Source organism: Crocodylus porosus, unplaced genomic scaffold (genome assembly GCF_001723895.1).
Source record: "Crocodylus porosus isolate Cpor-Errol unplaced genomic scaffold, CroPor_comp1, whole genome shotgun sequence".
In the NCBI taxonomy this organism is placed as follows: Eukaryota; Metazoa; Chordata; order Crocodylia; family Crocodylidae; genus Crocodylus; species Crocodylus porosus.
The window spans coordinates 147,152,473-147,169,581 of NW_017728906.1; the positions used below are offsets into that span (position 1 = coordinate 147,152,473).

At 44.4% G+C, this 17,109-nt stretch overlaps 1 protein-coding gene across 2 annotated transcripts in view; it reads left to right on the forward strand.

Moving 5' to 3' along the window:
• The window catches only part of DGKH (diacylglycerol kinase eta), a 254,374-nt gene that overhangs the window by 261 nt on the left and 237,004 nt on the right, over nt 1-17,109 (forward strand). Inside the window, exon 2 of one of the 2 annotated variants that reach the window (XM_019529851.1) lies at nt 8,565-8,753. In XM_019529851.1, the coding sequence (XP_019385396.1) occupies nt 8,565-8,753 (189 nt within the window). Of the gene's footprint in view, nt 1-8,515; nt 8,754-17,109 lie in introns of those variants that run through there. The other variant, XM_019529850.1, reaches the window with a different exon arrangement.

The following is a 17,109-nucleotide window of genomic DNA, read 5'->3' on the forward strand; positions in this document are numbered from 1 at the left end:
CGCGTCCCCGGGGCCGGCGGCGACCTTGCAGCGGGCAGCGCGGTGCGCGCAGCCCCGGGCTGCCGGGGGCTCGGAGGGATCCTGCCCGCGGCCACGCCGCTTTGCTCGCGCCTTGTGCAACAGCAGGGAGCCCGCGCCTCCCCCGCTGCCGGGGGAAGCCCCGTGTGCTTCATCCGAGAGGTCAGGCGGCGTGGCGAGGAAAGGGGCCAGCCCCGCTCCTCCCGGGCCTGCTCGCGCTGGGTGCTGTCTAAGACGAGACCCCTTTGACTCGGGACCGGGCGGCCGAAGCTCCAGCAGGGGAGAAGGCAAAGTCCGTCCCGCCGCCCGGAAGCCCCGGAGGTCTGGCAGGAGACGTCAGCATCTGATGAAGCCGGCTCGGGGGCAGGAAAGCCTGCGCTCTCCCTAGACATCTCCCCTGGAGCGTAGGGAAGCACCCGGAGCAGGCGCCCAGAGGGGTGCTGGCAGCTCCCTCCTCGGAGGTTTTCTAGACCCGGCTAGTCAAAGCCTTGGCTGGGGTGATCTAGTTGGGGACGGTCCTGCTTTGAGCAGCCCTACGGCACTGGCTCTCCACCCTTTTTGTACCGGGACCTATTTGTAAACATGGATGGCCGGTCCCGACCCAGTGCCCCTCACTCCCGCCCCGCTGCCCCCCGTGTGTGGGGCAGGGGGAGCCCGAAGCAGCCCCTCCAGGCTTGAGCTCTGCCAACCTGCAAGGGAAAAGCCACGTTTCCCAAGTTTGTCTCCGTTAAAGGTGAATCCATTTTTAGTTTCTTCATGACCCTTTCATATATTGCTGCAACCCGCTTTTGGGTTGCGACCCACAGGTTGAGAAACGCTGGACTACATGACCTCCTGAGGTCCCTTCTAACCCTGATTTTCCATGATTATGATCTTAAGGGCTTTGTTGTGCAGTTGTTTTTGGATGGCACCTGGAGCTCTTAACACCTGGATTGTCAGCATAGTAACACCTGAATTTGTTTTTAAACACTCCTTTAGCAGCTCAAAATTACAAAATAACACCACTCCAGGGCAGGATGATCTCTGCTCAGTATTATCCAGCTCATGTTACAGTAAGGTATAGCCACTTTACCTGTAGGTGATGCAGAGGGGGTGTATGGGGGTAAATGTGCATCTCCTGTGAAAACTGGTGCCCCCCGAGAATGAGCGCTTTTGGCTTCGGTGAAGGGCAGGGAGCACTGGTGTCCCACCCCACCCCGAAGTGCTGCTGCCACTTCTGGGCTCAGTGTCTGGCCATGGGACCCCCCGCCCCTACTCCCCGCCGCTGACACTGCCGCAGCCATCTGCAGGTGGTCACTGCGCCCCTGCAGCTTCAGGAGCCATACTGCCTATCACTCTACCTGCCAGCCCAGCCAGTACTGGCACCACTGCTGGTCTGTGGGCTAGGCTCAGCCTGGAGAAGAGCAGCAGTCTGGCACTGGGCAGCAGTAGCTGGACAGGCAGGTTAACACATCCCTGTCTGCTTCCTAGGGACAGAAAGTGCAGGCTGGGGGGGAAGGGGTACATGGGGCAGCCCCAGGGAGTAGGGAGGAAGCCTGGAATGGAAGGGGGCCAGATTTTTACCTTTCCATCCTCCAGGCCCTTGCTGGCTTGAACACGTGACTGCTCCAGACCCGAGCTAGCACTAACACCCATCAACATGTGTGCAGCTCACAGTGTAATGTGTAACAAATCCCCAGTCCATAAAGGTGCATCTTGACCCCTGCCTTCTGATATTTCCTCCTGATACGCAGCAACTTGGATAAAGCAGATCTGCTCTTGGACACACCCATTTATTAAAGGCAGGATTTGGCCCATAGCAATCTTGAGCCTTTTAATGTCCTAATGAATAAACAAATTAATTTTCAAGTTACCCACTTTAAGCTATAGCCCTAACAAAGCTCTGTTAAAAAACACTTTCAGTTTTAGGTAAACTATCCAGCTTTGCAGTTGCATAGCTATTTTCCTAGGTAGGAATGATCAGCTTTTGGGAATTTTATTATTTTTTGAGAAAAAAAATTTCACAGGGGACAAAATGCAGCATAAAAAATAGTGTTTAGACTACTGATTCTCATCTAGGGTGGTGTGGCACCCTAGAGTGCCTTTCAAGGGTTCCACAAGGTGTCATGTAATGCTAGAACTGTTGGGTGTACAAACATGATTTACAAGGGACTTCAAAGACGAATTCATAGTGTTAAAACCATTCTGACCTGTTGTGGGCTTTGTGAGTTCCTTGCAGTAGAAAAATGACTATATTATTTTTCTGTAGTCAAGAAATGAGTGAAAACAAACAGTCAGCATTTTCTGAGGGGTGTCTGAAGCATAACAGGGTGTACCTTGAGTCTAAAAAAGGTTTAAAACCGCTGGTATAGTCCCTGTAAAATTGTAAAGAAGATGCTAACATTGCAGTAGAGTAATTCTACTGTACATTAGCGTGGCTGGCAAAAACTGCTAACAAGCTAGTGTACAGTAGAATTAATCTGCGCATTAGTGTCACATAAAAATAGTTTCTCTGCGGTAATGTGCAGTAGCGCTGATTATGGCACATTACATTATTATCTGTAATTACGGGTACTAAACTTAATGTATCCTAATAATGACATACGAATGAACATGTAGATGCTCCCACTGATTCCTAGGGTCAGCTTCTAAAATCCATTTGTATAGTCCTCTTGTCTAGGGACAGACATTACACATAAACCTGTATAAGTGATCAGAAACCAGCTCCAATCCGGGCATGTCTACACATTGCCCTATGGCAACCTAGCAACATGCTACATCACTGTATGGCACACTATGGCCATGTAGCAATCACATGGGGCTACACGTGATCGCTGGCTATGTGATGGTAGAAGCGCACTATCCGGCTATAATGCCTTGCAACAGTGACCTACCTGGTGAATCTAACCATGCACTGCCTGTACACCATAGTATGGGTGGTGACTTCTCTGTTTTTGTAGTTGCACCAAGCAAGTACTAAAACACGGCACAGTACTAATTTTGCCAGATGGCGATGTGTAGACACGCCCTGTGTAACACAACAGAGGTTCAGAGCACATAAACTGTTTTCAAAATGGCTGAAACCAGTTTAAAATAAAACTGGATGGATGTAGTATCAGACTTAACTGATTTAGGTTAAATTGGTTTATTGAACTTCTATCCCAGATCCCTTCCAGATCCAAGTTAACTCAGTCTTTCAGCATCCCAGATGTTTTGCACCTCCCCTGCCGTTCACAGGGTAGGCAAGCTAGCTGTGGTCCAAGCTGTCTGCTCTAGTTGAGCAGGGAGGTGTGCTCTAGTGCCCTCTGGCTTTTGGACTGATCCACTGAAGGCATTTAGCTGCATTTCCAGAATCAAAAGTGAATTTCTGTTCTCTTGCTTATCGGTTCAATGTATTCAGCTTAAACTATCCTGAGAAAATTGAATTGATTCAGCCTTAGGCTTTTTGACCATCTGTACTTAGCCCCTGAGTTCAAACGTACAGCGTCAAAGTTGTACGCAGACAACATGCATGTGACATGCTTATTGTTTCAGTATGCCTTCTGCATGTGATAGCTTGTTCTTTTTTGGCTGTAGAAATGCAGTGATGCTATATATGGATGAAAAGGTTCACTTGAAAATACTTCGGAGCAGGAAATGTCATCCATTATTAATGTTTAAACAGTAGTCAGCACAACCCATTTCTGTATTACAAATACAGAATAAGAATCATAGATACACATATTTGCATGATTGGCTCTATATTTGCAAATATGGGAAGAAAGCCTGTCCATCTTACTTACTGTATATCTACAGTAATAAGCACTGCACTATAGTTATTGAAAGGCATTGACTTCCCTGAGTGCAGTGCCATATATAGTTATGAGCCGTATGTTAGTATTGCAATATTAATTGGTAAACATATCTATAGGATGATAACACCATAGGTGATAAAAACCCTCTCAACTTTTGAAAGGTCTTGGTTTTCCACAAATCAATCTATCTTTTCTCATGTGGCATCTACCCCAGGGAATTTCTCTCTTCTCTAATTTCACAACCCTACAGGCTGTTTTTAGTCCTTATTGTGCCTGCCTTTTCCTCAGATCTGAAGACTGCGCTGCATTTGAAAGCTTGTCTAAATCCATCCCGACTGTACAGTTGGTCCAGTAAAATGCAATAAAAGATATTCTCCCTCACATTTCCTGGACCGTCACAGCTACATCATTCTAATATTAGCAAAACATATATATACACATGTGGGCGCACACACACACATGCACTCTCACACTTCCCAGTTAATATTGCAATACACACACAGGTGTTTATTCAGTTGCAATAAACTATCCAAAAGGCTACTGTTCACTGCTTCTGAACTGATCTGAATTTGCTATTTATGCAATGAATATGGAGAAGGATTTTTTTTGGTGGGGCAGAGGACAAGAGCAAGAGTACCTTCTCTTTGAGTATACTACTTCCTCTTGTGTGCTTGACCTTTTTGGTATTCTGGGAACACCAGAGGCCTGCTCATATATCTCCTTCAAGTTCTTGGGAGAAAGTTTGGGCTCATAATTGTAGGCTAATAAAAAAAGAGGACATTGCAGATGATGATTCTTCTTCCCTATAGAGGAGAATGAAGCAAAGACACATTATCCTTTAGATGTTTATGATATGGCCACAATTATGCTGCAATGAAAAGCACTGATTATTAGTTATTATTATTAATTATATGTTATATAGTATTCATTGTTATTATTATACAACAATGCAGTATGCAGTGTTAATGGTGCAGAGTGCACAGTGTTAATAGAAAATTGGCTCCTGAAGATAATTATCCTAATGAAGGATACAGAAGATACTATGCCATTTCTTTCAGAATGTAACAATTCAGTGAGACCAAGGATGGCAGAATCTGACTTTTAGTGCCTGGCACAAAACAGTAGTGTAAAACTAAAGCCCCAATTCTGCAGCCAGCACTTCATGAATGTTCTTTATTTCACCTACTGCAAATAGAATCCCATTAAAATCAATAGAATGACTCATCGTGTGTGAAATTAAGCACATGAGTAGATGTTTGTAGCATTGGGTATAAATAATGGTTTCCATCTGATTCCTAATTAACTCTTGTACTTGGGTATGGCCACACTTACACTAGAGATTTCTCATACCCTTCCCTAGACACACGAGTAGAATTGTAGATGGAATAAAGAAATGGCAACATGTTTTATTTCTTATGTTTATACCTGTCTGTGCATTTAACATGCATCTATTTCTGTGATTAAAATACTTATTCTTGAACACTGATTATCTACAACAGGGAAATAATTTATCTTTTGTTAAAAAAAGAAAATCCCAGATCTGAAAGATTGCTGATAATGCATTTGAACAATTTAAGCTGTAAGATGCAAAACAATAAAAGACAATAGTCAAAAGTATAAATGAAAGAAGCAGAAATATAGGCATTAGGAAAGTGGACAGATAATAGAAGAAAATAACTAAAAAAGCAATCCTTGCAATTGGTGCTATTGTGGTAGTGCCTAAAATCAACAATCACAAATTAAGCAACAGGTAGGAGAGGGTGGTGCCTAAAGGCTAACGGATTTAGAGGACCATGAGTTTTTGTAGGCAACAAACTCTTTTTCTGATGGCAAATTAGAGTTATATTGTAAGCACCCTAATAAGCGTCTCTTTGCTGAGGAGTCTGTAATTGCACATGGAGGGCTGTGCAGGGAGAGAGACAGTTCTGCAAGTGCCCTGAAGTGCCCAAAAAGTCAACTCCTGCCCCCAGGAGCTTGCAATCTAAAGTTTGAGTTAGATCTAAACTAAGTCAATCCAAGGGCCTCTAGAGTAAAGTGGCTTCTTAAGTATATGCAAAGTATCCCAAAACAAAACTCTGCTCCACAAAGTGAGTAGAAACCTGAGAGTTCACGGTAATTAGAATATGTTCTTATCAGTTTAATCACTGATACATCCTGAATGTGAGGACTGAGGGACTGGATTTTTGGTGCCAGGAGATGCCTGGGAGCTTGCTCCAGCAGCTCCATGCACAGGCTTGGTATCAGTACCCAAACCTGTTAGCCTCTAAGCAAAGTGGCCCCATCCTACTGTCTGCCTAATTGGTGTCTGTTGCTTTTAACATCATAGAGAAGTAGGGTTGGAAGGGATCTCCACAGGTCATCTAATCTAACCCCCTGTCTGAGGCAGGATCTCCCCTATCCAAACCATCCCACCCAAACCTTAATCTAAACTGGGGTGGGCAATTATTTTGACTGAAGGGCCACTTAATGAGTTTTGGTGAGCTGTTGAGGGCCACACACAAAATCTTTCAGAAGATATAATTTTAACAAAGTATAAAAAACAAATCATATACTAAAACTCAAGCATCTATTATAACATATTTTCATTTTATATCAAAAAATAATTTTTGTCCGGACCTGTATTTTGTTGAATAGCATAGATAGAGGTGATTGCATTATAACACCAAATTAAGTCTTACTCTTGTCTACTGTGTTTGGGGGCCAGGTGTGGAGTGTCTGTTGCGTTAGAAGCTCCCCCACATGCACCAGGGAGCTGACTAGGGGAGGAGGGGGGAGGGCAAGGGATGGGTGCAGCAGAGCTTGCCTGGGCGGTGCTGATGTGGCCTGCCCCCTCCCCCCATCCAGCCCATGGCTGCTCCAATGGCACTCTGCATAGGGCTGAGTCCCACCTGCACCACACTCCTGCTGACCCTAGCTCTGACCAATATACACAGCTTCCCAGCAGGGCTGCAGCTGCCTGGGTACTGCTTGGCTCCAGTGGCTCCTCCTCCTCCTGCCCTTGCTGTACTGCACTGGGCAGCAGACAGTGTGGGGAAGCCATGGGGATATGTACCAGGCACCACATGCCCAGCCAGGTTGGGGTGGGGGAAAAGCTGTAGCTGAGCAGCCCCTGCCCCAGCATGCAAGGCTCTAGCTCCAGCTTCTGGCTGCCTTCCACTCACTTTGCCCACCTGGCACAATAAGCAGCCATTTGCAGGCAGCCAAGCGGGCAGAAGGCAGTCAGGAGCTACAGCTGGAGCCCCCACAATGCAGAGAAATGTGCTGAGGTAGGAGCCACCTGCTGCATCTTCCCCACAGCCTGGCCCAGCATCTGCTGCCTGGCACACATCCCCATGGCTTCCCCGTGTTACCCATTGCCTGGCACAGCAGGAGCAAGAGAAGCCACTGGAGAGGGGTGGGGAGTAGCTGAGCAGTTCCCAGGTGCCTGCAGCTGCACTGGGAGCACCCACTGAGAAGCTGTGTGTGTTAGCCAGGGCTGGGGTGGATGGGTGTGGCACAGGCTGCCTTAGCTGGAAGTGGGTGTTGCTTGGCCCCATGCAGAGCACTGTGGGCCACATACATACAATCAATTGGCAGGTGCCCACCTGTGGGAGGCTGGATCCAGCCAGTGGGCTGTATTTTGCCCACCCCTGATCTAAACTCTATATAAAGCTACTGTCAACCTTCACAAAGCAGACTTAAGGCACTGACCTGCCACAAGGTAAAGCAGGGGAAACATGATGGCAGCTGGTGTCTTGCTTCTTTGAAATTGTGTCAAAATAGACTCAGGAGATCCTAGGAAGGGGGGGGGGGCCATGCCCTACTACACAGGAAGGCTACCCCCCCCAACCAATCTGACCACAGAGCAACTCCTTTCTGACCCCAACCCTGGCACTCAGTCTGGACAGGGGTGGGGCAGCAAGGCCCTCTACACAGGGATTTCTGGGTTTAGTCCCAGAAGCACTGGCATGCTCCAGCTGAAGTCCCAGTTTGGCTGTAGCCAACAAGTGCCTCTGGGAAGGCTTAAAACCACCCTGCAGACAAGGTTCATGATCTCTCTTATTATACCAAACTTATTAGCTTGTCTAATAAAATTAGCTGGTCTAAGATATCAAATTTACCCAAAGAACCTTGTCTGCCTACGTCCTTAGACCAACAAACACAGCTACAACCCACACTGCTTAAAAGCACCTTGACCCGTGCAGCAGAAACAGGTGGTGGGTCAGCAGGGAGCAAGCAGCAAAGCCCAGGAGCAGGGGAAATCCCCATAGGGCAGCATCAGTACCCAGGCCACTGGCTGCCCAACCTCCTCTTGACCCTTTCCAGCGAGGGCCAGGCCACCGCAGCCCTTGAGGCACTACCACAGCCGTGCCCCTTGGCCTTGACCTAGGCCGCCGGTAGGGGAGTAAGAGAGAAGCCGGCTGGAAGCAACACCTCGTCCAGCAGTTCCCAAGCTGTGGGGAGGCAACGTGAGCGGGTGGGGTGAGAGCGAAGCTCACGCTGACGAAAAGGGGTCGTCGATGGGGTCACGCTGAGGAAAAGTTTGGGAAGGAAGCCCCATCTGGTCTAGCTCCCTCTGCCTCTTCCTCCCCCAGCCCCAGCGCGCAGGAGATGGCTCAGCCCTACCCCGGCTTCCCCCGAGGCGGCGCTGCACGTGGGAACGCCAGAAGATGGCGGCTGGCGGGGGGGCGGTGCCTGCAGCGCCGGCTCCGGGCTCCTCCCCTCTCCGCCCCCCCGGGGGGGGCGGTGGTGGTTGCCCGGGCTGAGCAGGACTCGTGCGCTGTGTCTCGGCAGGAGTGCGGGAAGATGGCCGGGGCCGAGGCGGGCGTGAGTGGCGCCGGCATCCAGCAGCAGCAGCAGCACTCGGCGGTGGCGGCCGCCGCGGCGGGGCCCGGGGACGAGTCGTCGGACAGCGAGGGGGAGCACGAGGGGCCGCAGAAACTCATCCGCAAAGTGTCCACGTCGGGCCAGATCCGCACCAAGGTACAAGCCGGCCGCGTGCCCCCGCCAGCTGTTGCGCGCACATCTGTGCTCGGGCCCCGGGGCGGGGAGGGCTGCAGTGGTGCTGGGCAGCGCCCTGGCTGCCCCGCGGGGCGAGTGACAGGACATGGCCAGTCCTTCCTTCCAGCTCCCACTTCCTCCCGCCGGGAAGCGCCGCCGCCCGCGCACAATAGCTGGGCAGCGCCCCCCTCCCTCCGCGCCGACACCCCGGGGCTCCGGGCATCCCGCCGCCCGCGGAGGGGCTCGTAGCTGCCCTTGGGCCGCGCGGCAGGCAGGGGCAGCCCCGCGTGAGCCGGTCCTGCGGGAGAGCCGCGCGGCCAGAAGTTGCTCCCTTAGTTTTTGATTCTTGCATCTCTTTGCCGAGGAGACTGGGCTTGTACGCTGAGGGCTGCGCAGAGAGCGAAACGCTCTGCGAGTGCCCTGAAAACTCCTGTAAAGGGGAGTGTGTGTATATGTGTGTACATGTGCGTGTGTGCATGACAGTGTGCGAAGGGGGCACAGTGCCCGGGTGGAGGGCATGCACCTGTGGGAAGGGTGCAGGTGTGCGGATGTGAAGGGTGTACACGTGTGTGAAGGGTGCAGAGTGCATGTGTGTGAAGGGTGTGCAGGTATGTGAAGGGTGTAGTATGTGCATCTGGGTGAAGGTTGTGCATGTGTGAAGGTTGCAGTATGTGCAAGTGCAGCTGGGTGAAGGGTGTGCATATGCGTGGGTGAAGGGTGCAGAGTGCATGTGCATGGAAGGTGTGTGTGTGCATGTGAAGGGTGCAGTGTGTGAGTGTGCGCCTGGGGGAAGGGTGCAGAGTGTGGGTGCAAGTGTATGTGGGTGAAAGGTGTAACTTGTAGGTGTCAGTGAAGGGTGCGGAGTGCGTGGCATACATTGGTGAAGGGCGCAGGGTGTGCATGTGAAGGTGTGTATGAGGGGTGCAGGAGTGGGCAGGTTGCTGTGTAGAACTAAATCTTTCGAAGTACTAAAAAAAGATGTTTCTTTAAAATAATACTTTTGCTTAACTTATTTTGCAGCTTTGCTTCCATTTTGGGTAAAATAAACCGACTACTGATGTAACTAAGTTCACAAAACAGGAAGGATTAGCTTTATCCCTTACAGTTCACAATAATGTGCAAACCAGGCTATAAATAAAGCTCCACTTCATTAAAAGTGATAAGTCTTTTTGTTAAAGACAAGAGCTGTATTTAAATAATTCACTAGCACTTTATTTTATAACTCATAATGCATTATTTAAAAGTAGCTATATTTAGAAAGACAACTCCCATTTAGTTTAAGGTGTTTATATGTTTGCTATTGTAGTGGCTGGTGATCAGTGGTTACATGAAACCAACAGAGCAAAGAACATCAGGGAACTGCTCTTTTCACTGGACTAGTCCCTTTTCATTTGAATTAGATTTGTTAAGCATCACTTAGTGAATGTGTTTGTAGGGTAAGGTTCTAATTAAATGGACTGGGTTTGTTTTACGGCTAAGAATAGACTTTTGAAGGAAACCAAGGCACATATATAATGTTTATCCTTGAAGTTTGTAAGGCATTATAACTTAACAGTGTGCTATTTTTCTCCAGTGGTTGTTTACACAGACACTTGAAACATTTCTGCAACTTGGTATTGGTATTAATTCCTTGGCTTAGCACTATCTTTGAAAGCTTCTGTTAGTAATTCTTCGTATTTTAGTTTAGGACTATTTAATTTTTTTGCTGTCTTGGTACAGTTGATCATTGGTTGAAACTACTATATGATTATCCTTTGCAGACTGAATGATTATTTGGTATTGAGTTTTTTAATGTGTACATCATGAGCTTTATTGAGTGCATGTAGGACTACCTAGCTTGTTGCTTTCATGAACATGCATTTAGCATTTCTAAAACTGGCAGTGCTCAGAGAGAACAGCAAAGCTTCATTTTCTTCTCCTAAATTAAAAAGAGAGTTTTTGACCAAGAAAATAAGAAATGGGAAAATAAAAGAAAGCATTACATATGAAGATTTGATTAGATGGAATATTCAGCACTACTTTTCCACATGTCTGTTATGCATTGCTGTTCAACTGAGACTTCTGCAGTATTATTTATCAAAGTCCAATTTTGCCATCCACATTTACTTGAGTTGTAACTTTCTCCACAAAATAAAGTTCTGTTCATTTCAGTAAGCTTTTACTCAAAATGTGTAATGGTATTAGGATCAGACTTGTAACTTCATTATTAACTTTATTTGTGTGCACCCATGCTGTCTGCCCAGTGCTTTGGGAAAATATCTTTGTCCAAGTAGGACTAATACCCATATTTGGACTATTGTCTTAAACTCTTTTCAACGCACCTTAACCTACTTTCCAGACAACCTGGATGCCTGTAAATTTGTGCTCTTTCAAGATGAGGTGGGAAGGAGTAAGTTTCTAAGATGAGGACTGAAACTATCTTTTGGGAAGTACCCTTTGGGATCAAATCTGGGAGGTATTCACTTAAGCCCCTTCGCTGTTTCCTATGCAACAGTTGCTGAGGGAGAGGTAATTGTTAAGGTTACCAGGACTCAAGCTTTTCATAGGTTTTTACAGGTAAAATGGACATCTTTAAACTTTCCCCAGGAAGATGTTATATACTATGGAGTATAGACACTATATACTACTATATCGCTAAATAACCATTTTACAATAACGTACATCAAATGAAGTTCATGGCATTTAGTTGAAATTCCAAGTGGAGGGCATTGCAGTAAACCTGAATCTACCTGAATTCATCTGAACATGAATTGTACCTTTTCTCCTCATCTTTCCGAGTCCAGAACACTGTCAGAGCAGATGGTCACTAAGATGTAAGATGAATGAAACTTTCATGTAGGGGCCGTGAGGAAACAGTAGTCAGGCTATGCTGTTCTATAGCAACAGTCCAGAGACCAAATTCTGCCCCTATATACACTGCGTTATTTCATCCCCTTTTGAGATGATGGTCAAAAATGTCTCAAAAGCAGACATATTGGTGCCTTTTTAAATGAAATGGGTAACTTTTTATTTTAACTTGGCTGTTCAGCTTTGCAGCAGCTGGGAGCTGCATGCTGCACAGGCCACTCTATATGGGTCCCCTGCCACACCACTGGTGGCCCCCTGCTGAGCTGTGCTGTGGGCATCAACCCGTAGCTGCACCACACTACCTGGATGCCCCTATGCTATGCATGGGCCTTGGGCTTCATGGGCCCAGTGACCACCCTAGCCCCAGGGACAGGAACAGGAAACAAAAGCTGGGGGGAGGCTGGAAAGCCAGGAGACAGCATCCTGTGGAGTACTGGGGGGAGTGGTGCTGTGCACGAGCCTGGGGGCTGTAAATTAACCTTTTGGGAGCTGCCAGTTGGCAGCTCTGCGGTCTCCAAAGTCTGTCTATCATCAGTTTGGTTCTGGTCACTATAAAAAATATTCCCTATAATGAAGACCACACTTCAAAAACAATATCTTGTTTCCACTGTGTTGAAACTGAATCCTATCTGGGGAGGGAAGGTTTTAGATTAGAGCCAGCAATAGATTGTCCTGGGGACAATTGCTAGAGTAGTAAGTGAAATGGTCCCTGGGCACTTGGTGGTAGATTAGATAGCTAAGTGTAGTTACAGTTCCTGCTCTTCACTAACAAGTGGATATCAAGAATAGCACTTCCAGAGCTGACCTTACTTCAGTGGATCTGTGCTCAGTTAATGGGAATACTCTGCTTGCTCCTCAGATCTGTGTTTTATTTTGGAATGAAGCGAATGCTCTAGTGGAAAGTAAGTTAGGGAATGCAGAGAAATTATTAATTATTGAACATTTAGAAGTATAAACAGACCTGCAGCTTGTTCTGTGCAGAGTGTTTTCTGAAGTCTGGGTATGTTTTAATTGGTAGCGATGATGGATACAGCAGGGTTGTTTAATTTACAGCAAATTGATTTCCCTCCCCCCCCCCAGTTTGGATGTGTTTTTGAGATGTCAGAAATCATAGGGCAAAAAAAAAAAAGTAAAATAATTTAATTGCCACCAAATAATTATAGTCTCCATTGAGTTGCACCATTTAGGAAATTGCACTTTGAAAAGCTTTCTAAACTCTTCCACATGGTAAAGCTTAATAGGGACAAGTCTCATTGGTCATTTCCTGTTTGTTTCTGGTATGCATTTCTTTCTGCATTTCATGCTACTGCATTAGACTTCAGTGAAGATCATTTTCTACCATGTAATCTGCTTTATCTTAGGTTTTCTATTTAATAGTTTCAAACATTGATAACCATTCAGCAGTTGTATGTTTTAGAAAATATAACTGTTCCAAAATCTATTGAGACTATTAAGGCAACAAATCCAACTTGAACTCTGTTTCTTGTATGCATCTCTTAGGATCTTCTGAAGTTGCTCAATCACACAGATTCTCAAGTGCAATATATAATTTATAGTTTATTTTACACCTGTAGTAATCTGCATAAAATCTCTAGTATAGTCTATCAGCATGTGTATATATATACCATGGGCAAAATTTGAAGTTATAAAGTATGCAGTGCTCTTTCTTAATTTTTTTGCATCTGATAGCACCTAAAGGCAATAGGTTAAGATCTCTAGAAAAGCCATTGCCTCAGCTCATCTGTATGTGTGGTGTATTATTTTCCCTACAGAGCAGAGTTAGTTACACAGTTAGTTGCACTGCACGGCAGGCAGTACTTATCAAATGTTTCACAAGCTTGTTGAGAGCTTCTGCAAAATCAGTTGCAAATTACCATAGTTTTCAATTCAGTATATAGGGTAGGATAGCATTTTTAGAGGCTAATTAGTTGAGAGGCATATGAACATTTGTAGGCAACCACCTACTTTGTCAGATACATTTCTGTCAGACTGCATCTGACAAAGTAGGTTTTTACCTTTAAAAAAAAAACACGCAAAAAAAAAAAAAGCTCATGCCTATCTGAACCGTTTAGTCTGTAAGGTGTAACTTTGCCCTCTATTGCCTGACTTTAGATTAACATGGCTAACCACCTGTTTGCTCATCGTTTTCAGTGGAAACTTTATAGGGAGCTGTTCTTAATTGATTGAAAAAGTCAGCTTTTCATTCTACAATATTTTAATAATGGCCTTGCTCCAAAAAAGGTTAGAGTAATCTTGTTTATAATAGCACTAGTGTAGTCTTTCTCTGCTCTGCATGAATACATAACTGAATCACTTTAAACACACTTTTCAAGAAGTTTTTTTTAATGGAAAATTTCTGCTGCAAAACATGACTGCTTCAGAAAGTTATGAGTGGCTGAACACGATACATAGAAGAGAGTGGAGTTAGAATGGAAATAGCTATGTTACTTTTAGCGGTCATTGCCACTTCAGTTTGTAACTTGTTTATATAGCTGAACTGAAATCTGTTTAGACATTTTAGTGATAAATGTATTGGCAAAGCTAGAGCTGTTTGTAGGTATTTGCCAGACATGGGGCAGGAAATGGAAGAGTTTATAGAATCTTCAGTAGGTATTTGCAAGCGGTTCTTCAAAGAAATCAACTGTGGTGTCTTTTAAGAAATATATTTTCTTGAAAGGACTGATAGAACTTTGTTTTGTAAAATAACAGGAACTGTTGATGACTGGTGAGCTGTAGTTTTGAAGAAACATAGGATAATCTGATTTTTCATTTGGATTAGTATGAGAAATTCGCTTTTTAGGGCTTCCCCTTTTAAAAAGGATATGGGTAGGGAAATGGGTCCAGGGCATCTTTAGCTAGTTTAGTGTTTTTATGGAAGATATATGATGAGTAGAAGAAATTACAATGGCATATTTAGGTGCAAAGGTCTTTTCTACAAGGCTTCATTCTTAACATGTATCCTTATAATCGCTTTATGTAGTGGCTGTATCCAGAATGTGGTAGGTTCTTCCAGAGGAAAGCAGTCTTTGCCAAAACATGATTGGCAAACATATACCTAAATGCTGCAGCTTTCTGTGCAAGGTTTTGTCTTGCTTTGTATTTTGTCATGATTGTTTTTAAATATCCAGTGATATGATTTGTATATTAGACTTGAGTATTCTTGGCTGAGTCCCAACATGCTTTAACATCTTCCTAAGAGAGGTTATTTCAGTCAGTCATTACATTTAGGTGGATGCAATATACTTACTATATGTTGTATCATTCTTGAAGATGTACAAAATGGAAGTGGTTTAACTACCAAATTAAAAGCTTTCAGCTTGTTTTGCTTTTTGCTTTGGAATGGAAATTTTAATTTTTTTTGTTTTTATTTATGCTGAGAGCTTATTTTGAGAATTTAGGTTTGTTTGAAGCTTATTTTTAAAAGATGAACTTAAAAAGGAATGCTTTCTGATGATTGTCTGGGTTTTGACAAAATTGTTTGTTAGTTCAAAGAGATATGACTAGGCACTGGTCTACATGTAGGAGTGTTGATGAGCTGAATGCAATGGGATGGTTTGATTAAATAATTAATATTAATAAAATAATGGGTGTATAATCTTATAATGCTTTTTGTTCTTAATGTGACCAAGGTTATTTTCTTCCCCTCTCCTGTTGCTCCCTTCCACTTAGTGAATTCCCTTATGGCTGTAAAGACAGATGGAACGTGTTGATCCAGTAATTATTATCAAACGTTAGCATTGACAGGATGCAAGAAAGAGAGGATTATTGTAAAAGGACCCCTCTACCGAAAATGCCTTATTCCACTAAATTCAAGTGTCCAGTCCTACAGAAGGATGTCAGGACATGGGGACAAAGTACATTTTCTAACAGCTGTGTCTCTGTTCATGTAGGACTCTGTAGATAACACATTTATATCTTATTTCCAGTAGTGAATAGCAAGCTAGTATGTAGAGGATACGTGTTATGTGTTTGTATCAGGTTGCCAGCTCTTAGTGTACAATGACTGAAGAAATTTAAGAGTAGAGTAGGAAGTATTATTTGTTCTGCATACTAACCACATTCCAGATTACTGTGGCAAAGCCTGTGTCTGAAAGGAAAGGTCAAATACTTCTTTCTAGCTGAGGATGATGTAAAAAAAGTCATGAGGAATGGTGAGGGATTCAGTAGAAACATTATGAACTATGGAAATTAAGCATAACTCTTTATTTGGTGGTCAAGATTGTGGACACTACCTTTCCTTATGGTGTTTGGTTCCTTAAATCTCTTGGCATCATTTCCTTCTTGTACGGATTGAACTTGAGCTAGCTAGTGTTCTGCATGAAAGCTGCTTTAGCCAGGTACATGCTAGAGAGAGTAGAATCTATGATTAATAAGGAAGTGGTGTGGAATTTGGTATTGGCATGTTAATGAACTGCATCCCAAAGTATTGCTAAAAGCTACAGATCAAGAATCCCCATGCATAATGGCACTATTGTTGTTTTTCAGATGTTGAAATTAAGGCACAAAGAGCCTTGCTGGGCACTGTGTAGCCCAGAGGGATAGGTTTTTGTTAGAGAATGAAAATAACAGGACTCTAGTCTTGAATGGTTGATTTTCTGTGATATTCCCGCCCCCCTTTTTTTTAATATTTCTTGTTAATATTTGGGGTAAGAATAGGTTGTGGCATGAAGGCAGGTACAATGTAATTAGCTATGTATTGAACATCTATAGTCTGTTTGGTGTACAGTAAATGAAATCAGACTCCTCCAGCAGAGTTGTTTTTAGTACGGCCAGTTCTGTTCATTTTACTGATCTGGTGACCTGATCGTCTCTTTCATTGAAAAAATACACCACACCAAAACTGAATAACTTTCTGTCTTACTGTGGGGAAAAAAGGAATATGATATTCCCTTTAGCTCCATCTTTTATATTTTCCTATTAACTTTGGAGGGGAAGTGGAGCAGATATGTGGCACACAGCATTTACTTAGGCGGAAATGCTATTTGCTGGTGTGAAGTTAATTTTTAGGAAGTGGTAAATAACTGTTTTGGTGTATATGTTGTGCATTAGCTGTCATTGTAAACTTTGTTCAGTGCAAAATCTTTCCCCTGCCACCTAGTGGCCTTCAATAGCGCCTGCTACTAGCAGCCAGCATGGGAGAGCTGGTTGTTTCTGCTCTTTATGATTGAGTAAACTTACTGCAGAGTAAAATCTGGAACAAATTATTCTGCAGCAATCCTGTTGTGTGTCTGCACCCAGCGTGATAGCTACTTGTTATTAAGCCCAAGAAATTTAGGTAACGGGGCAAGCAAGTATGGGGAAGAAAACAAAGTTACAGCTATGCATATCTTACTCTCTCTGTATAACAAACAGGACCATCACTCTTATGAAATATAAAGCATTTGTTTCATCACAGCACAGCAGACTTCATGCTCACTCAAAAGAGCTGTTATTTCATTAGTAAACTCAAAATACAAGCACTGTACATCATGCTTTTGAAAAAGAAACATTG